At 32.2% G+C, this 23,078-nt stretch overlaps 2 protein-coding genes across 2 annotated transcripts in view; both read left to right on the forward strand.

Annotated features, from left to right (window-relative positions):
• Positions 1 to 6,778: 6,778 nt before the first annotated feature.
• LOC139523669 (uncharacterized) lies at positions 6,779 to 18,110 on the forward strand. Its single transcript, XM_071317864.1, has 3 exons — positions 6,779 to 7,243; positions 16,716 to 16,865; positions 17,864 to 18,110. The coding sequence occupies exons 1-3, from the start codon at positions 6,895 to 6,897 to the stop codon at positions 18,085 to 18,087; spliced, it is 723 nt and encodes a 240-aa protein (XP_071173965.1). The 5' UTR covers positions 6,779 to 6,894; the 3' UTR covers positions 18,088 to 18,110.
• Positions 18,111 to 22,175: 4,065 nt separating this feature from the next.
• The window catches only part of LOC139523670 (uncharacterized), a 30,516-nt gene continuing 29,613 nt past the window's right edge, over positions 22,176 to 23,078 (forward strand). Inside the window, exon 1 of the mRNA XM_071317866.1 lies at positions 22,176 to 22,811. The gene's annotated coding sequence lies outside the window, so the exon portion shown is untranslated. The remainder of the gene's footprint in view (positions 22,812 to 23,078) is intronic.

The raw sequence follows: 23,078 nt of genomic DNA on the forward strand, positions 1-23,078 counted from the left end.
AAGATTAAAGTTGATAATTCCAAGATTAAAGTCGACAATTTGAAAAAAATAAATAAAAAAGGATGACCCTAATACGCTTTCGTAATAAAGGGAATTGCATAAGTAAAATTAATGCCAAAAGTATCATCTTTCGTCAATCATAGACCGTAACTCCCAAAAAACATAAAAAAAAATCGTCAAAAACTTAACACGAATTTTGTTGATATATTAACAACATAAAATTATCAGAATTTGATAAACGATACACAAAATCTGTCTTTTGTATATACATATTTTAATAACTAGATTCTTCCGTTGGAAAACTAGGTTATTATAAGAGATTTGTTGTTGTTTGCTTAACCTCCAGTGGTAAATATTTCATGCATATTTAAACTTAACGAAAAAGCGATTATTTCAATTTTTCCATTGTGAACGTTCCATTTCAGTGAAGCGACTTTCCAGCTGTAGTAGTATAGGGCTCGGGTTTCTTTTCCTCTTTTCTTGATAGAAGGTTGCTACTTGCAAGAACGCTGTGTTACCAAGGGTTTCAAATAGTAAATAAATAAACTTTCTAAATTAGCTTTCAGTAGTATATTAAAGTGTAAAAGAGGGACGAAAGATACCAAAGGGACAGTCAAACTCATAAATCTAAAACAAACTGACAACGCCATGGCTAAAAATGAAAAAAGACAAACAAACAACAGCACATATGACACAACATAGAAAACTAAAGAATAAACAACACGAACCCCACCAAAAAACTAGGGGTGATCTCAGGTGCTCCGGAAGGGTAAGCAGTTCCTGCTCCACATGTGGCACCCGTCGTGTTGCTTATGTGATTACAAATCCGGTAAATAGTCTAATTCGGTAGGTCACATTCATGAAAGGGAAGGGGATTGTAGTTACGACGTAAGGAACATATTCGCTATCATTTTTGAAACGGTTATTCCATAACGGTCAACCAACTCGTGATGGCGTCCGTAAAATTTACGAAGGGATAATTTCAACTTCACTATTTTGAACTCTTGGTTTAATAGCTTCCTTGTGAGCAGAAACCCTCTATCAAGAAAATCATGATAGGAAATGCAAGCACGGGAATATCGTATCAATTAGGAGATATTTACCCCGTACGCAGGTGCTGCTGGAATGTTGCTACTTAGAAATGGAAAGTTCACAATCGGAAAGCTGAAATCATCTCTTTTGTCGTAAAGTTTTGTTTTCAACCGACCCTCATTGTCAATTTCTAGATGTAAGTCAAGATATGAGGCCGACCTAACTGTATCTGTAGTATCCTTTATCTCTTGATCGATGGGATAGATGCTTTCCACATAGTCACCAAATTTTGAACTATTTAGTGAAAGAACATCATCTATATAGCGGAAAGTCGAGTTAAAGGACATTGCTAACTTCTTATCTTTCTTCCTAAGAAGTTCCTGCATGACGTCAGCCTCATAATAATAAAGAAACAAGTCGGCAAGTAGAGGGGCACAGTTTGTACCCATTGGAAGGCCGACAGTTTGTTGAAAAACACGTCCTCCGAACGTAACAAATATGTTGTCAATCAAGAAATCAAGCATCTTGATAATATCAGTTTCAGAGAATTTTTTGTTTGAATCAGAGTGATCCTTTACAAAGTAGGATTAATCCCTGCCTAAGACAAGATACTTGTATCTACGTTGGCCATTCTTTTTTATAAAACAAAGCAATACCAACTCTTTTAATTCGTCTCTTAGTTTGGAATGTGGAATACTGGCGTAAAGAGTAAAGTGTAATTTTTTTTGACTTTCGTAAGCGCGGCGAATCATGATAGATTAATGAAGGATTTTTGAGTTTTGAGTTTTAAACTTTGAATTTTGAATGACCTTCTCATTGTGCCTTTTTGTGTCGAGATTTATAAGTACCGGGCCACGTCCACTTGTATTTTTGTCCATCTGATGAGTTGAGCCTTTTTCAACTGATTTTATAGTTCGTTCTTATGTTGTACTGTTATACCACTGTCCCAGGTTAGGGGAAGGGTGGGGATCCCGCTAACAGGTTTAACCCCGCAACATTATTTATGTATATGCCTGTCCCAAGTCAGGAGCCTGTAATTCAGTGGTTGTCGTTTGTTTATGTGTTACATATTTGTTTTTCGTTCATTTTTTTTACATAAATAAGGCCGTTAGTTTTCTCGTTTGAATTGTTTTACATTGTCTTATCGGGGCCTTTTATAGCTCACTATGCGGTATGGACTTTGCTCATTGTTGAAGGCCGTACGGTGACCTATAGTTGTTAATGTCTGTGTCATTTTGGTCTTTTGTGGATAGTTGTCTCATTGGCAATCATACCACATCTTCTTTTTTATATTCTCGGCTTTCGTAAGATAGACATATTTATTTCAGAGAATACAATTAAAAACTAAAACTGAACACAACCGACACATCAAGTTATAACAATAGCTCATACGAACCTCCATTTTCAATTTTCAATTATTATCAAATAAAATAGTTTAGAATGAGCTATTGTCATGCATTTTAACAGGAGGAAAAAAAAAAGAAAAAAAAACCGTATTGTAACGTTTGTGGGTCACTTTATTTGGTTCATTTATTTATTTCATTATTACTATTTTTAATTATTTTTCCAGAAAGATTGCTTTTTATTATTTTATTACTTTCCGATTTTTATTTCATTCATTAAATTTTAGTGACGTAACGAACCTCGCATTAGCATTACAAATGTTTTCCCTTCTCAACCAATCAGAGAGCTCGATTGAATTCCCGGGGAAAATTTAGCTCGTGCAGATATTGTCTGCTAGAAAGGATTCTCAGCCCAGACTTCCAGGTGTGTAGATGTAAGGTAAAAAGGGGAATTTTCAACCATGTGCGCGATATTTTTGGAAGTGGTCTCGGTAGGAATCACGCGCTATTTTATATACTATAACTAGTGTATTGAAGAAAATGTGTTTTACAGTATTTTTAGGTAAGAAATTCCCCCTCCTATGATTTTCATGTACATATTTTGAGTGACTAAAACTGGCTGGTTTTTGATCACGGTTTGCATTGGAGATTTAGCGGAAAACTTTGAATATTTACGTGTTGAGGCGTGAATTATTTAGAAAGCTGTTCGCTGGTTAAATTATGAGTTGAGTTTTTGAAAAGTTCTTTGAACTGAATAAAAGTTGTCAGTTGGCGAATAACGAGATTCGGTTAACTGTTCAGCTGTTCAGTTGTTAAGGTTAAAGTTATTTATAACTTGCGGGTTAAAGCAAGTAAAAGTTCGGAGTCATTATTTGTTGGCATTCACGTGAGTGACTCAAATTTATGACTTGAACTTAAGGACGGTAAATTTAAGTATTAAAGTGTTAACAAGCGAAATCCATATGCAAGCCCTGATCAGAACGGCAGAGTGAGTCGTTAAAGAAAGTTAGATACTGAAAGAATTTATTTTCTTGGTCTAAGAAATCTTGTTATAGACTGCAGAAATAGACCATTGACTCGCAAAACTGTAACTTATTAAATGTGCAGCTGATTCATATGCGTGTTGTCTAATAAAAGTTGTATCTTACTGAATTATTTTATTGCAGAGAAACGCCTTGTCCCTTGCCTGAATTGATCCTTCGATTAAAACTCGTCCTGATTACTTCCCTTGGTATTGGTAACAACCTAGATTTTGAACCTCCCATGAGTCTGCGTTTCATGGTTTGCTGATTACAGATTATTTAAGTGAAAGCATATTCAGGACAGAATGAGTCTTATGTTGTCTTAGCTCCCCTTTGGATATTTATTTTCTGGTATTTGCTTGTGTATTTGGTATATAAATCCAACTACGGGTTTGGAAATTCTGAAATAGATTTGTTTTAAAAGTCTGTTAATTTTGTGGTGTTGTACTTGAAACGCCCACACTTTTTGGGTCGGGCTATTTACATTTGGTCCGTCTGTCTGTCTGCCCCTTTATTTATTGTTTACCTTTAGGTTTATGGGAAATGTTTTAGTTTTACTCCAACCCATACAGATCTATAATATAGAATTAGTGTAGGACGGTACTTCATGCTTGAGCAATAAAAATACCTAGACATATTTTTAGAGGTGCAGTATATTACTCGGCTACTACCCTACCTGTAGTGTTAGGACTGATTTCTCTGGTAAACTGATATTGCCAGATCCTATATTTGGTAACAGTCCAGATTGTCATTTCAGTTGTTCATCAAGTTCTACACTAGGATAGCACGACTGCGGTCAAGGTCAAAGGTTAGGATCTGGTTGGCCCTCTGAGTAGCCTAGATCTTCCTTGTTTACCTTTGGTAATAGAATCCAGAAGTCACACTTAACTGAGACTTGGAGAGTACTGAACATCAGAGACATCTTGTTCCAGAACACATATTTTAAATGAATTATAAACTGGTGGCATAGACCGGTAAAAATTATACCTAATAAAACTCTTTAAAATATTCTAGTCGGGCATCACTATAATAGAAGTCCTAGAGCGAAAGCATAGGCCGAACCTATCCTCGAGATAGATTAAATGAAAAGTTGGGTTGCTGTCTAGTTTATAGAAAGTATAGGTTAAGGTCGCATAGACAGTACCCCAGTTTCGTTTCAGTATCATCGACATACTTTTTGTTCTGCTATTAAGTCAATTTATACAAATGTTTTATGTTCTGTAAGAATAAACGGTCATTTCACAGACTGGTTTGATGTTAACTGTGGCTTGAAACAAGGATGTCCCTTGTCGCCCATTTTGTTCAACTTGTATATTAATGATTTAGTTACATTTCTTAAGTCCTTTGACTGCGGAATAGAAATAGGTGATGAAAAACTGTGTATTTTATTATATGCTGATAACGTTGTAATTATAGCAAACGATGAAAAAGAGCTTCAACTTCTGTTAAATGCTTTATCTACATGGTGTAAAGACAATTGTATGAAAATTAATGCAAACAAGAGTAACGTTGTACATTTTAGACCGCCATCTATACCTAGATCTGATGTAATTTTTAATTGTAATGGTCATACTATTAAGTTTTCTAGTAATTATACTTATCTTGGTCTCGTTTTAAACGAGCATTTAGACTATAATGTTACTGCAAAAGCCGTTGCATATTCAGCAAATAGGGCTTTAGGGTTGGTAATAGCCAAGTGTAAACTTTTAGGTGGTGTTTGTTTCGATGTATTTGTAAAATTATATGAAAGTTTGGTTTGTCCTATAATAGAATATGGAGCAGGTATATGGGGTGTAAAATCATATTCTTGTATTAACTCCATTCATAATAGGGCTTGTAGATTTTTTCTCGGTGTAGGAAAATATGCACCAAATGCTGCAGTTACTGGAGACTTAGGTATAACACCTATTTTTGATAAGCAGTGGAAAAGTATTATTCGTTTGTGGTGTAGATTAAATAACATGAGCTCAAACCGGTTAAATGCAAAAGTTCACAAGTGGGCTGATAGTATGAGTATTAAGCATAAGTGTGTTAAAAACTGGATTTTTTTAGTAAAGAAAACCTTCTGTGAACTAAATTTAAGTCATTTATCGTGTCCTGAAAATATGGACACTAACTATGTTATAAAAAATGTTATGTCAAAATTACATAGAAAACATGTCGATAATTGGCATGCTGTTTTGCATTCTGATAAATCTATATCGGGTAGAGGTGGCAATAAGCTACGAACTTAAAGACTGTTTAAGGAAAATTTTGAACCAGAGGAATACTGCAAAATAGCTTTACCCTTCTGTCACAGAAGTGCTTTCGCCAAATTTAGATGTGGTGTTGCTCCCCTTAGAATTGAAACAGGGAGATATGAAAATATTGTTTTAGAAAATAGAGTGTGCCATATATGTGACGTTTTTATTGAAGATGAAGCGCATGTTTTATTAAGATGTCCTCTTTATGACGATTTTAGAAACCATTTATATCATGTTGCTGAAACTTTTAATGATAATTTTAATACTTTAGATGATAATCAAAAGTTAGTGTTTTTATTCTCAGATGTAAATATGATTCGTGTGTGTGCCAAAACCTGTCATTTAATTTTAAAAAGACGTAGAAATTTTATATATTGTACATAGTATTTTATTTCATATTATGTATTATTATTATCTATGCATTTTAATAGTCTCTTATAATTCTGTATAGAATGGCTCTCATTTTATTTAGTATTATTTTACAATGTTACTATTGTATAAAGATTGATTGTACTTGTTGAGAGATGAGACTTTAATAAAACATTGAATTGAATACTAAATTAATTTAAACTATACAAGTGAATATGGAAATTTTTATTTTAATAAAAATGATTAATTACTGAGAAAGAATTTAATTTCTTGCAAGATTTATTTTACTTCACTGTTTCAAAATTGTTTACCAAAGTTCTGTTATACATTTTATGATTTAAACATCAGTTGAAATCTACTCACTTTTTAACTTACATACTTGCAATTTTCACTTCAAGATTGTTTTTCACACGGTAAAAACTTAGTTTTTTTATATATACAATGTATCTATTTTCGAGTTGAAACGTCGATCAACGATTTCGTTAGATTTAAGTGAAACATATTAACCAGCCCTCCCGTACCCTTAATATAAAGAGTGTTATATGATGATATTAATACTAGTTTAGGGTGAATTGTGTGCAATTACACTTGTAATTGTACTTGTGTTGTGTGATACCATATCATTAGCCTTATAAAATGTTTTATGACAAATGTATTTTTATGATTTTGAAAGTAATTAGAATACAGATTATGCATAGGGAATAGAAATGTTCTTTCTTTCATCAGGAAGTCGGTTAATACTGTCTTGAATCAATTGAAAGCTTTTAATATTTACATTTATATTGAATAGTTATACGGACGTATGACTTCAAGAATTCCCGATTACAACATCAGCTGACAACGATCGCGACCATTCATTATATCAGAACAAAACATATATCCAATATGGCGTGCACTGAAAGTTGGAAGTCACTAAATGTTCTTAACAAATGTCTTTTAATATCAACATCAGTGGCAATATTTTCACTGATCATGGGAATATCTACTCCTTTTTGGATAACAGTTCATATACCGGAAAATTCAGTGTCGTTTACAGAGAATTTTGAAGCTGACTTTTACGTTCCTTCGGAAAATTTTAAAGCATTTTTGATAAAAATGATTGAAAATGATCAGTACTTTGGACTTTGGCAGTGGTGCATAGGAGGTAATGGTTGTATTGATTTAGGTTGGATATCTATGATGATATCAAACACGGATTGGCATGCCTGGCCAGATGAACTTAATACACTCATAGGTAAGACTACTGTTTTATATTTTCAAAAATGTCGCCGGTTTTTCACTATCATTAGCAACATGGCAGGAACAACATGAGGAGCAGCATCTGCTTACCCTCCCGGAACATCTGAAATAACCCCAAGGTTTTTTTGGGATAGTTTTTCTCATTCTTTGATTTTCTATGTTGTGTTTCGTGTTTTGAGCCATGGCATTGTCAGTCTATTTTCGACTTATGAGTTTAAATGTCCCTTTGGTATCATTCGCCTCTCTCTTGAACTTGAAGATACAAACACAACAGTACATCATTAAAAAATCTAGTAAAGGGAAATAATGGGACGACAGAAACTGCATCTGTTTGAAGAACGAAAAGGCGATGATATGGATATAATAGACTATTTTCATAATATATAATTTGGACTCTTATATTTATTCGACAGGTTACCTTGTCTCTGGCAAATTTAGGACATCATCGTATTTGGTCAACCAAGAACAAAGTTAAGAAGAACAACCAGGCTTTTAATCGGTATATGTTTTGAAAAAAAATAATTGTTTTTTGTTTTACTATAGGAAAAAATAATCAAAAACCATTGAAATTTTCCCACAGAGTGCGCATATTTACGTTTGATTTTACTTCTTATGGTTGCTCTCACTTGACTGAATACCAAGAGTTTTAACCACAGATTAGATAACCAGTCAAAAAGTTTACAATCCGGAGTCAAAAGTCGGTAATAAAAAAAAGTTATATTAACGCTCCTTTTTCGCACATCAACGTTATGTAACATCAGTAGAATTAACAGAAAATAATTTTTCAAAAGATTTCTAAACAGAATATTGAGGTCACAAATTTATTTCAAATTCTAAAATTATGATTCTACATTCATACTATTGTAGCAGAGTGATTTTTCATGCTTCATAAATTATGTAATTTGCACTTTTAAAATTATTGATTTATATTAAAAATCTACTTATCAAATTCTTATTGAGTCTTTAGTTTAATTATTTCATATTATATATCGTAATGAAAGATTTGAATGAGCGTATTTTGGTAAAAAAGTTAGGTCATATTTTTATAAAGTAATGTAATATTGCCGCTGATCATAGCGTAATTATGTAATGTTTAGAGATATCGTAATAACAGTATTTTACGAATACTGCATGTAGAAAAATTGCGGCATGTATGATAAGTTATAGTATATTGTGAAAAGAATAACAAGTTACATGTCAGCGTAAGGCTATTTTTATATAGACGAATTGAATACAATTGTCATGTGATTAGTATTTTATATAATTACGTAGAGTCCTTTCTTATTATTGTATTTTGGTTTTCAGGACTCTGATGTAGATTATTTACTTTGTGCCAAGTTCCTTATTTACTGGAGAACTCACTCCACAAGTGAGTTTTAATTCTCTGGTAATAAAACCATCCTAACCTTAGAAAGTCTTTTGGTTATTTCAAGTAACATTGCCTACCTTATAAAAAAGAATATTTTCCTACACATACAAGTTACAAAACATTATTTTGAAACGGTTGCAAACTCCTATTCAGGTGATAAAGATGTGATATAAAAAGTGGGAAAATGTTTAAAAGTTGAAAAGTTAAAAAGTTAAAAAGTTAAAAAGTTAAAAAAAAAAATAAAAAAATAAAAATACTTTTTTTAATTAAATTTAGAATTATATATGAATTTTTTTTTCTTAGAAACGGATGAGACCTTTATTACAATTGTTCTGTCTTATATGCAGTAAAAATGTCACAAAAATTTGAAATCTTTCATCTTGATGTTGAAAATAGTATCTAGCTGAAAAAGATTATTAGAAAGACTCCTGAAACGGATTAGGAAATCTAATATCCATGCATACCAGACAAGCATAAGAAAATTATTACTCACCCAAATAAGAAAAGCCAGACATAATACTAAAAAATCGACCATGCTTCTTATGTCTGCACTAGATTAAAGATAAAAGTTATATAATCGTTATGTAAATATATAAAATTAATTGTTATGTTGGTCTGTTGTGGAGAAGTGTCTCATTGGCAATCAAATCAGATCTTTTTTAATATGTATTTGCTAACTATTTGTATGGTTCTATTTATATATCTTTGTGGTGGCTTGTCAGTATCTTTAGTAAAACACTTTAAAATGTTGAATTGATCCTCAGATTAGAAGACATTTATTGGTTTTTAGTAATGACAATGCCTAACATGATGCTTGGGCCTGATGAGCTAGAGGGTAAGCTTCTGTGCTGTTTTCTATCAATTCTTTGATAATATCTCCTTTAAAGCTGGTGAAAGCAAAACAAATTTGGTCAATGGACAAATAATGTTTGGTTCAAACAAAAATTAAAATGATTTTATCTCCCTGTTACTTACATTGTACATAGAAATGATAATACTTTGAGACATCCTTGTACATGAGAGTTGTCTGTAAAATCTTTATTTCACAAAGAATGAATTGCATAACAATGAACCGAGCTCAAAGCAAAGCACTTTAATAATACACTTAGACAGAGAGCTCAATCCAGTGATATACTTTGTACTACATGTACAGGTCCTTCATGAACATCCATCAACCAGAACCATATCTCAATAACATGCCATACTACATGGTTGGATCAGAAGTCCTGAAAAAGACATGATTTTTTTTTATCGTATTTAAAGTATATATGCATAGGTTAAAACTTTCACAAATTTGTGGTATATTCATTCAGTGTCTGGCAACTATCAATCGCTTCATGCACAACTTGATATAGGTTGAGCATGAGTGCCCCTCTGTTGGAAATAAAAACATACCTCCACCTAATTTTAGTCAACTGATGAAGAAACATTCAAAACTATAAAATGTTAAGACTTGTCAGTGTCTATATATAGCTATTCACCATCGCCACTGAATCAGTGATATATGTACACATATATACATGTAAGACTAAAATTAAAGTACATACATAAGACTAAAACTGACATTCGGTCTTTACCTTCATTCCCCAAGTCGTGTTCAAATCTGATTCATGATAAAATAAAATTCGAAAACTACAACCAATGAAATCAAAGGCAAATTAAGAGGCCCCCCCTCCTTGTCTGGGAAAAAATGGTTGATTATTTAGAGAACCACTGGAGCATGACCGGAGTGGGCCCTCTCTTAGGCAGTCAGTGGGCCCCACTTATGAAAATTTCTGGATTCGCCACTGGAAATATCCCTCTAATAGACTAGTGTTTAAATCCCAGTTTTCTAATATGGTAGCTACATGTAGGTGGAACCTAAAACTAAAAAAATTGAAAAAAATATTTTAAATATTTCAAATGCATGTACATGTGATAATGTAAATTCTCCAAATTTCACTGTATTTTCCCTTTTGATGTTTTTCAACTACAGCCAGTTTGGTGTGGGTTGATGTTTGATTGTTGTACAAAAAATTGTTATATATCGACATGAGATTTGTTTATATAAATAATACTTATTTCCCTAAATTCAAATAAAATAGATGTAAGAAATTAAAGGAAGCCATATGCAAATATTAAAAAAATTATTCGCATTTGTTCTGTTGATTGATAGTGGTACACATATGAAGAAATGATGAAATCACTATATAGTTCTGATCAAAAGTTTCATGATAAACAGGCATGGTAAATAAGTAGTAGGTTGTTTGAAGTTTGCAGCATATTCAACTTTGAACATCTTTTTCAGGTCTACAATCCATATACAAATCTGTATATATGTGGTATAATTTCCAATGAGACAGCTTTCCAGAGGTTAAAATAACAAAAGTAATTATAGGCAACCTTACAGCCTTAAAAAGTGAGAAAAAACCAGTCTAGACATGTTAACAGTTAAGTAAGCAACAATTAAATTTAGAAAAGTAATGGCCTGATTTGCAACTTATAAACAACAGGTTTGGAAACTACCCCCCCCCCCCCAAAAAAAAAATAAATAAAATAAATGTTCCAATGAAGATAAAGGAAGATGAAGGCAAGCCTGGAGGGGATTCAGTACATTTGGAACAACTTTTCTAAAGGATGGATACGGTTAAAAATTAAAATAAAATTGCCAATAAGACAACTACCCACAAATGTTCAAATGACAAAGCAATTATAGGCAACCATACAGCCTTCAAAAATAAGGGTAGCTGTCCCAACATGAAAAGTATGCATTAATACAATTGAGAAGAGTAATGGCCTGATTCACAATTCCACTAATAAACAGGTCGGGAACATCTACCGTTCAAAAAAACCAGATGCTCCACAGGGCGCAGCTTGATAATACAGCAGAGGTCGAATCCTGAACAGTTGGGGCAAGTATGGACATTAAAGCCTGATACAGCTCTGAATTTGGATTGTGATCAAATAGTCAAAACAGAATAGGTTTCTGACACAGAATGAATGTAGTCTAAGAACTTAAAACATTTAATTTTAAATTGGACTTTTACCTATTATGGTCTTTTATCCAAAATCTTAAAACATGGTTTGAGGCACTTGTTGCAGAAAAAAAATCCTATATATAGACTTAGGGGTCGACCATATTTTTGTAATCTAAGAGGACAAATTATTCATTTTCTGCACTATTGAAGCAAGATTTTTCATTTTCATTAAAGCAAGGGACCGATTATTCATTTTCACAACTGTATTTATGATATTCGAAAACATACAATTTTTAAATGATTTGTTTATTATAAACAACATATTTGTGTTTCCTTTAAATTTTTATTTTGACATTTGTTTTGCACGCCGAATGCTATAAATTTTTATTTTGATACTACATTCTGATTGGCTAACTGCACATGACGTGTTATTCCTTAAGCAATTGCATTACTCAATAAAACTTTTTATTCATGATAACACGTGGTCCCACAATAAAGTGCACAGGTGAATTAAATAAAACAATTATAAAATTCGTGTTTTCATGATCATAGCTAAAAAATGTAATTATAAGTATTGAATGCTTCTTCTGTAACTTCATAGGGTTATAAAAGCGTTGACCGTGCGCACATTTTTAGACAAAATGTACTCCGTATATGTATATTTAAATGTATATTTTGTGATATAATTTGTTAAAATATAACTAGTTATACATTTTTTAAATATCACCTGAGTTTAATCAATAAATATCGACTCGATAAGTTCTTTTATAGCTATTTTGTGCATTTTTCCTTTGATCTTTTTTTGTGATAATTTTCATATCATGCTTTTCGCTTGAGATGGAAAAATTATCGCTAGAAACTAAGGAGGCCACGTGGCGTTCCTAACGAAATTGACATGAAATTGACAACGTAACGTCGTCATAGGTAAAATAGCAATAAACAGATTATCATTGGTCATCTCAACTCGATTACTTTTCTCACTTTCGCTGTACCAGCTCAAGCGAGAAAATCAATCTCGTTGAGATGATCAACGAAAATCTATAATTATCCTGCAATTGGGTGTCCTACTATACAGATACAGCCCTACATATATCGCTATGCTGTATCTGTATACTATACATATATCGCTTTAAAGCTCCACCCACTGCCGGACTGAGTATTGTTTGAACCTGTGTGATCTCAGAATGTGTATTCCTGTTGCATTCCAATGACGATGACAATTGTCGATTTCAAAATAACTTGAATGTGTATGATTGTGTTACAAAATCAACCATGTCAATTTCAGCTTGCATGTTTAGTGAATGTCAAGTCTGAAGCGTAGGACAATTCGTATACTTCTGTTTCAAATTTGACAATGTTTTGTTATTTGTTTTTATTGTTGAAATTAGTTGTTATGTTAAAATAGATAATTATTCACCTTGAGCGATGTATTATTGTTGACCATTCGAGATTCTTTTTTTTGCGAACCCGTCTTCAGCGTAATGTGTGATTTTGATATTACTACGCGGGCCTCAATGGATTACACATCGAAAATAAATGCTAAATATGTTAGTTTTTGTGTCTTTCAAAACACAAACAATATACAAAATTAATTGCAAGATAAAGACAATAACTGTTTAGTGTCTTTAAATATAAGCAATATTTGTAATCGGCTCGAAACAGGTGTAGTAGCTCGCTAAAAGCTCGAATATACACCTTGTTTCCTAGCCTCGTAATAATACAGCTGATATTTAAAGACACTAAACAGTTTTTGTCTATATCTGCACATGCAGCTACTGTACTCGTAAACAACAAAACATATGTTTTTATCCTCATTGTTTTCAACACTTTAAATAACCAAGTTTATAAAGTTATGTGATTGACACCTTGTAATTGGTCATCCATAACTCATAACTGCAGCAAGATGGCAGATAATCAGCATGAGAGAAGCAGGTATGTCGCTGTGTCAATTACACGTATTGTTGGTCATCATTATTCCACTATAAGTCATTTTGAGAATAAAAATCAGGCAACAAACGATGTTAAAGACCTTCGGGAGATCATTAAGACCCCTCTTACATCTGCTAGGGAAAATCAAGCATAATGAAGGTCAGAAGGAAACCCATTGCAAACAATACAATCATAAAAAGAAAGTGATGACCATACTGGAGCCTTTAAACAAGAACTACTCATTGCTACTGGTTATCGTGCGATAAGACCATGTCGGGGACCTTCGCCTACGAACAGACACACAGTTGCCCGTATCCAATATAGTGTAGAGCTCGCCATAGTTGGAAATAAGCATCGTGGAGGAAAATCCATTGTTTCAATGGAATTCGGTTTATCTTCCTTGGCCCGATCATAGCCCGAATTTGAACCATATCGAGCATATATGGTACATTATTGGGCGTAAAGTTCACGAAAGAACACCCCAGTTCAAACACGTCATTATAAAAACAATACCCTTCGTCAGGAATGGTTGCTGCTACCTTAACAACAAATTAGTCGATTTATTGCAGGATTCAGAAGACGTTAAGATGCGGTTATCCGTTTGAATGGAGGCTGCGCACAAAATACTCATTCTTTGGCGTATAAAGAGCAACCATGATGTGAACAATCATCTAAAGATTAATTTTGAAATGTCTGACATTGTAAAATTTGACTACAGTAAAAGTTGTAAAATGCATTTTTTTTTGTACAAAAAACACTTTATTTTGTTATAAAAATTTTGGTTAGATAACACTTTTTTTTTCATACATTTTTTGTTAGTTTTAATACCAATGTTATCATTACCTACGTTTCACAATATTATTTTACAAATATTTTATCATATTCCATCCAAAATAAGAGGCTGATTTTTCAAGTTTTAAAAAATCAAGGTGTTGCAATACTTCTTCCATGTGTATAGAATGATTTGATTTAGATATATAATAGTTAACAAAGGTACCAGAATTATAGTTTAGTACGTCAGACGCGCGTTTCGTCTACATAAGACTCATCAGTAACGTTCATATAAAAATATTCATAAAGAGCATTAAGGATACAAAATTTCAAAAAGTTGTGCCAAATACGGCTATGCCTGGGATAAGAAAATCCTTTGTTTTTCGAAAAAGAATTGTGAACAGGAAATTAAAAAAAAATTGACCACATCATTGATATTCATGTCAACACAGAAGTTTTGACTACTGGGCGGGTGCTATCCTCGGGGACGAAACGTCCACCAGCAGCCGTTGTTGATTTTCTCTTGTTTAAACTTCTTTCAAATTTGTTTTCACGGGGTTTTGTACCACGCCCGATTAAAAAATGGCATTCGTCCGAAGTGACGTTCTGAAAATACTCTCATCAGGAACACTTAAATCCAAATAATTTGAGCCATTCAGTCTTTATCATAGGATGTCTATTTTGTTTAGGAACTTAATATCAATTTTGTTAAGAAACTAATATCTATTTTTACAGAACGTATGTTGACATTTAGAATATGTTGAGAATGGAAATGGGGAATGTGTCAAAGAGACAACAACCCGACCAAATAAAAAACAACAGCAGAGGGTCACCAACAGGTCTTCAATGCAGCGAGAAATTCCCGCACCTGGAGGCGTCCTTCAGCTGGCCCATAAACAAATATATACTAGTCCAGTGATAATGAAAGCCATACTAATTTCCAAATTGTACACAAGAAACTAAAATTAAAATAATACAAGACTAACAAAGGCCAGAGGCTCCTGACTTGGGACAGGCGCAAAAATGCGGTGGGGTTAAACATGTTTGTGAGATCTCAACCCTCCCCTATACCTCTAACCAATGTAGAAAAGTAAACGCATAACAATACGCACATTAAAATTCAGTTCAAGAGAAGTCCGAGTCTGATGTCAGAAGATGTAACTAAAGAAAATAAACAAAATGACAATAATACACAAATAACAACAGACTACTAGCAGTTAACTGACATGCCAGCTCCAGACTTCAATTAAACTGACTGAAAGATTATGATTTCATGATATGAACATCAGGCACAATCCTTCCCGTTAGGGGTTTAGTATCATACCATCATAACATATATGAGAAGAACATAACCCGTGTCATGCCAACAACTGTTTTTAGAATAAATGTGTTTAGTTCCGATGCAAAGACCTTATCAGTGACTCAATATTAACGCCAAAATATGCAATCTTTAATGACTTGACAACAGTATCGTAATTATATCCCTTCTTAATAAGTCTATTCAAAGGTTTTGTAAGTTTATGAGGTGAATACTGACACCTTTGTGCTTTATAAAGAATATTTCAATAAAAAATTGGATGTGAAATACCTGAACGTATTAGAAGTCTGCATGTTGGGCTATATTTACGAATGATGTCTTTATACCGATGATAAAATTTAGTAAATGTTTTGACTAGTTTGTGATATCGAAAACCCTGGTGTAATAATTTTTCAGTAATACATAAATTTCTCTCGTTAAAATCTAAAACATTGTTACATACACGAGCGAATCGTACAAGTTGAGATATATAAACACCGTAAGATGGTGACAAGGGAACGTCACCATCTAAAAACGGATGATTAACGATAGGAAATGAAAAATCATCCCTTTTATCATAAATTTTAGTATTCAGCTTTCCATTAGTGATATAGATATCAAGATCGAGAAAAGGGCAGTGGTCATTGTTAGAATTAGCTTTATTTAAAGTAAGTTCAACAGGATAAATTTCATTAATATACATACCGAAGTCGTCATTATTGAGAGCCAAAATATCATCCAAATATCTAAAAGTATTATTAAATTTGTTTATCAGATGTTGTTTCGTTGGGTCTTTGCTTATTTTTGTCATAAATTGTAACTCATAACAATACAAAAACAGGTCCGCAATAAGTGGTGCACAGTTAGTCCCCATTGGAATTCAGAAGTATTTTGTGTTTTATGTCGTGTGATTGCTGTCTCAGTTTATTCATTTGATTTGAAATGACTACACAATAGTTTGGATAAATACAAAGAAGATTTAAATAGTAAAACAAATATTGTTTTAAATATAGAAATACACTTTTTTTTTCATCAGTGAGTAATCCATATAATCACATCTCATCACAAGCTTCAATAAATAAATTCACAATGCGTCTTTTTCCCGAGAAACTACAATCATAATTATATTATTATATTAATTTAGATTTTTGGATAGCAACAAGAGTGTTTGCCATGCTTGGATTCGTTACTGGTGTCATTGTAACGTCAGTGCTTATGTGGTTTATTTGCAGAAGAACAACGGGAACTGGACGTTGCTCTCATGGTTTTATAGTGATTGGATGTTTTGTTACAGGTGATTTTATATGATTTTATATAAAAGTTAAAAGCGTTTTAATTAGTTATCAAAGGTACAAGGATTATAATTCAATACGCCAGACGAGCGTTTCGTTACATAAGACTCATCAGTGACGCTCAGATCAAACTAGATATAAAGCCAAACAAGTACAAATTTGAAGAGCATTGAGGACCCAAAATTCCAGAAAGTTGTGCCAAATACGGCTTAGGTAATCTATTCCTGGGATAAGAAAATTCTTAGCTCCTTTTTAAGTTTTTAAATGTGAAAAACTGTATTTGCATTTTGACAGTTGTCATTCTTTCACAGTTGTTTGAAAAAAAACAAAAAAAATGATCTTGTGTATAAGATTAACAAACGCCTTTTTTTATTTAAAGTAAAATTTATCAATATTGATAGAGAAGCCTTTATAAATGACTCTGCTGTATCGGTTTGTCCTTGTTGGAAGCCGTACTGTGACCTATATTTGTTAACCTCTAGGGCATTTGGTCTCTGGTTGAGAGCTGTTTCTTTTGCAATCATACCATATCTTCTTTTTTTTAATATTATAAATCATTAGAGCAACACTTTAAAGAATTTCACCCTGTAGGACGACCAATCGTAACACATATCAAAAGAATAAAAAACATGGCCAAAAATACTGAAATAAAAACGAGATGTCAAAATATATCAATTTGAATGTTATATGTGTTTACCCTTCCCCAAAAAAATATCAGTGTACAAAAACCTTTAGCATGTTTAGTAAAGTTTATGTGGCAATAAAATATAGATTTGAATTGAATTGAATTGTAAATTTGCCATGTAAGGTCAAAAATAACATGTCAATTTTTTGAATATTAGACAATATATTGCAATTTTGAATAGTACAGATTATACAATTCTTGTTATTTATCAATAAATTTGTCAGAATTTGCAAAGGATTGGTACATTTTTTTCAATTTAAGGCGCTATATTTTTTTTTGTTTCACCCCTGCTTTATATTGATCTTTTATTTTCAGGGGGCGTACTAACTGTTTGTCTTGCAGTCTTTTATGCAGCAGTCAATGATCTAGCCAGTCATGAAAATATCAAGATCAGTTTTTCTTTTGGAATGACCTGCATTGCAGCAATTTTATACATTTTCAATGGATTTACTATAGTGTTTGCCACTTGTTCTGGGATTGGCAACATCGGAAGAAAATTTACCAAATCAAATAAAGAAGAGGAGTTTATTTCATATTGAAATGGAAGTTGTGATGTAATGTTTTAATGTCATATTGTTTATTATTCTTTTGTGACTTTTCCCAATCTTTCATGACATTTAGGACAGAGGTTATAAAATCAGGGCAACTCGATTTTTCATTTAAAACCAAATTATTACTTTCATAAGAAGTGTAAATGGCGGCCATGTTATTCTCTTAAAAGGGAAATTGGATTTTCAACTATGGTGGCTGTCATTCTTAACCAAACTAACCAGAATAACAACCAAATACATGAAATTCCGATCGTATGAAAATATTTTCTCTTCAAAAATAAACAAAGTTTTTTATTTTGTTTTGTATGCTATTTCGTTAATTAATTTGACAACAGGCGAGTAGGACAACATAGTAGCGATACGTTGGCATTAACTTCAACAACGAGGCAACCTATTTTTATTCTGCGATATGTATCGAATCATTTTAAATTTTCATTTTAAAAAGTCTCAGAACAAAAAAATACATCTCTATACCTGAAAGTGCGGTTAATGTACAGATATATTTTTTGGTGAGACAAGTTCGTACGTGGATGATTAATAAATAACAAGAGTTTAACCTCGTCGTAATAACTATTATAGTGTAGTGAAGCAAATCAGTATACTCTGGTTTGTTGTTCTATATTAATATTTGTATATAACAGTGACATGTGTATTATAATATTATAATCATCCTTTTGTAACAAGGTACTAAATAAAACTGGAAATCAACATCACGTTTAGAAAACATACATTACTACTTACTGCTTAATTTCATGATTTTAGTTCAATTATTTTTTAATTTGATGTTACTATCATTTTTTTCTTCTTAGTTGATTTTTTCATATTCAACCTATTTATTATAATTTTAAGACATATGGTGCAATATAACTTATCTTAAGAAATAAATTGCAAACAATTCATAGTATGACTAAACCTTTTCATGTTATGTTAACATGAAAACGTAGGAACAAAACTTACTCCATGCATGCATTAACGAAGGCAACTAACGTTAACATAGGCCATGCGTGCATGGACTAAGTCTGCTTGAATATTTGAATGTTGTTTTGTGCAAGTATGGACGAAGTTAACGTTAGTTGCCTTCGTCCATGCATGCATGGACTAATTCCGTTGTGTTAGTCCCTGCAAGCATGGACTAAGTTAACGTTAGTTGCCTTCGTTCATGCATGCATGGACTAAGTCTGTTGTGTTAGTCCATGCACATAAGTCACATAACATGAAAAGGTTTAGTCATACTATCAAATGTTTGCAATTTATTTCGTAAGGTAAGTTATAATGCACAATAAATCTTTCAATCATAAAAAAATATGAAAAAATCTACTAAAAAAAAAAAAAAGATAGTTACATCAAAGTAAAAATTAATTGAACTAACATCATGAAATTAAGCGGTAGAAAGAGACGGAGGTTTTCTAAACTTGATGTTGATTTCCAGTTTTATTTAATACCTTGTTTTGTATATGATTCTATTCTACTATTCTAATAATAGTGCAGTGCAAGTGCATGGTGGACACTCTTCTATAATCATTCGATTTTTCCAATAGATTGGATTGGAGACCAAACTTTCAATCTCCCTTGCAGATTTATCGGTCATTGAGAGAGAGCGGGGGCTGATAAATCTGCATATGAGATTTCAAACGTTCGAGAGATATTCTTCAGCATGTGTTAACACACATTTTCTGTACGTGTGCATAGATATTTATAACGACAAAACATTTTCATATTATAAATCTATGTTCCAAAAAAAATTTTTTTTGAAGTATCCATTGAAAATGATTTTATTACAAGCGATAAGGAATGTTATTTTGCACTTGATAATGTCCGCGTATTTATTATGTTTATAGATTGGTTAGGTAACATTCCCAATACAAATGTTACGTAATGGAAATCTAGGCGACAGCAATACACCAGTATGCCCTTCCAGTCATCCGATGTAAAAAAAAAAACCTTCAAAATCGATTGTATATTGCATAACCAAACATGCAATCAGGATTTTCCTTATATGAATTAAACGCAAATCAAGTGATGCCGTAGATTTAAAATTACTAACATAGTTAGTAAGGTGATCAGTTATGTATTGTGCTATTTATAAACATGAACAATATAATAGTAATAAATAATGAATGAAAAGAGAGAACACGTATAATTTCACCAAATTTGTTTATCTTCAAAGTCTAGTTTAGTGATAGTGTAGTGCAAGTGCACGATGGATACTCATCTGTAATAATTCGTTTTTCTAATTGTTTGGATTTGAGTACTCATTCATATTTTGTTACAAAGTGTTCTCAAGATATCCGCATGTGTTAACACAACTATTTGGTATGCATGATTTTTTATTGATTTATATATATATAAAATTGAGAATGGAAAAGGAGAATGTGTCAAAGAGTCAACAAACCGACTTAAGAGCAGATAACAGGCGAAGGCCACGAATGAGTCTTAACTCAGCGAGAAAATCCCACACCCGAAGGTATTCCTCAGCTGGTCCCTAAATAAAAATGTGTACTAGTTCAGTGAAAGTGGACGTCATACAAAACTGCAAATCAAATAAATAAAATAAAATAATAAAAAAAACCCGTACAAGACCAACAAAGACCAGAGTCTCTTAACTTTCGATAGGTGCAAACAAGAGACGGAGTTAAACATGTTTTGTGAGATTCCAACCCTCCCCTACAAATCTAGCCAATGTAGAATAAAAAAAAACAACAAATAGCAATACGCACAGTAAAACTCAGTTTAAGAGAAGTCTGACTTCGATGCAGAATAGGTAACAAAAGAATCTAGGCAAAATGACAATGACAATGAAAAATATATTAACTAAAGGACTACTTTTAGCAGTCTAGCAGTTACTGACATGCCAGCTCTAGACCTCAATTACAATTTGTCTTCCTCATATGAAAATCAAGTACAAATCCTCCGGTAAAGTATCATATCATCATAAAATATATGAGAAAAACATAACCCGTATCATGCAAACAACTGGTTTTAGAATGAATGTGTTTATTTCAGATACAAAGACCCTATACGTGAATCAATATTAAAACCAAAATATGCAATCCTGAATTACCTGACAACAGTATCGTAACTATTCCCCTTCTGAATTAGTCTGTTTAAAGGTTTGGTTACCTTTTGATTTGAATGCCGACATTGTTGTGCTGTGTAAAGATTGTTACCATAAAGTATTGGATGTGAAATGCCTGAACGTAAAAGATGTCTGCATGTTAATTTATATATGAAAATGATGTCCTTGTACCTATGATAAAATTAAGTAAATGTTTTGTTATCAGTGTACTTTGGTTTGATTTTGTATACTATATTAATATTTGTATATATCTTTTTCACGAAAGAACATTGTCATATCAATAATCTATGCTCTTTAAACAATGTTTTCATGAATATTTATTGATGAAAGTAATATACAACAAGCGATAAGGAATTATATTTTGCACTCGATAACATCCGCTTTATTATATGGAATTCGTTGTGTAATCAGTCAAAAACGCAAGTCACTTGGGTAGAAATGTTTGTGGCAACATCGGAATTGTTAAAAATCGTCCGCTGTAAAAATGATGCGACCAACCCCTTTATTGTAAATTTAAAAGTGGATAAAACTTATTTTCTTCTTCTTCCTTGTTTATTGAAATTAATAAGAAAGCGGTAATCAGGTAAGGCATTGAAATATACTAGTCAACAAAAGAAAAGATACACGACTTTGAAATAAAATTTATCAAAAAGCATTAAATATAAAACAAAATGAGATACACTATTTTAAAAAGCTTTCATTTGCAATGTATGCATATGTGATAATGAAAATCAAAACTTGTCGGAAAGTATCTAAATTCCGTGGAAACGATTATAGGGTGCAAATTAGTTTTGCGGAAAGTTGAATAAAAAATCGACACGTAATTTTCTACGTACTGAATAGAATTTCAAATTTGTTTAAAAGTATTCAATATGCTAATCAAGTTGTGTTTCATGTTGTAACTAATGGTTTGAAATATTGTTTTTTCAATTTTTTAGGAAAAAAAGAGCTTTTTTTATTTTTGTCTCAAATCAATGCTTTAGATATGAAAACACACAGTAAATTTGGAACCTTTCGGATTAGTTTTAAGATTGTTACCGCTTTTTGAATATCACTTTACACATACTGTCTATGGTAAATCAGTTGATAATGTATACATTTTAACGATTTCTCTTGGGGTCGAACTTTGCTTAACAAATAAACGAAGAAACTGTATGATTTTTAAAAACAAATTGATGGCAAACATTGTCTTTGCCTTTAAATGAGAGGTTGGCATCATTAGTTGGAACTTCTGTTTTTCAAATTGTCGTTTTATGTAAATTTTGTAAAAAAAAAAAAATCGTCAAAAAACGTCACGAAAGCAAAAAAATATTTTTTTTAAACGGATTTATATTTCCATAATGATTAAGTATTACTACCTTCAATATTGGTCCTATAAACGGAAAACTTTATCTTTAATTTGAAAAAAGTCTTGTATCGTTTCTTTTGTTGACTAGTATATTATGGATGCAATTATACTACACGTTCGATCACAGGTAAAGACATAGTATAGTTTTACAGTTTCTTGTTATGATAAAATTAGTTGGTTGATATATACATTCCTTACAAGATTTGTCAAATTATGTCACGTATTACTAATCAACGAGCAGTGTAACCCGACAGTCTAGTGATAACTAACCGTGCACAGTATGGTACTGTAAGTATGATCACACTTTTTGCAAATGATAAAAATGTCATGGTTAAATCAAATAAGTTTTCCGATGTCTGAAATTGACAAATTTTGTAAAATTCTTTTGTCTGAACAATACAAATGCAAAATCCAGATACACTACTATACAAGTTGTATTTATGTTCTTAAGTTTAAACTCGTGCATTATAGGTGGCTATGTAGTATTTGCATTCCGATATTCGAGTTGCTCTTATGTGTACCCCTGAAGCCAACGTATCTGAACATTGCGATTGG

Source organism: Mytilus edulis, chromosome 5, assembly GCF_963676685.1.
Source record: "Mytilus edulis chromosome 5, xbMytEdul2.2, whole genome shotgun sequence".
NCBI classification, from domain to species: domain Eukaryota; kingdom Metazoa; phylum Mollusca; class Bivalvia; order Mytilida; family Mytilidae; genus Mytilus; species Mytilus edulis.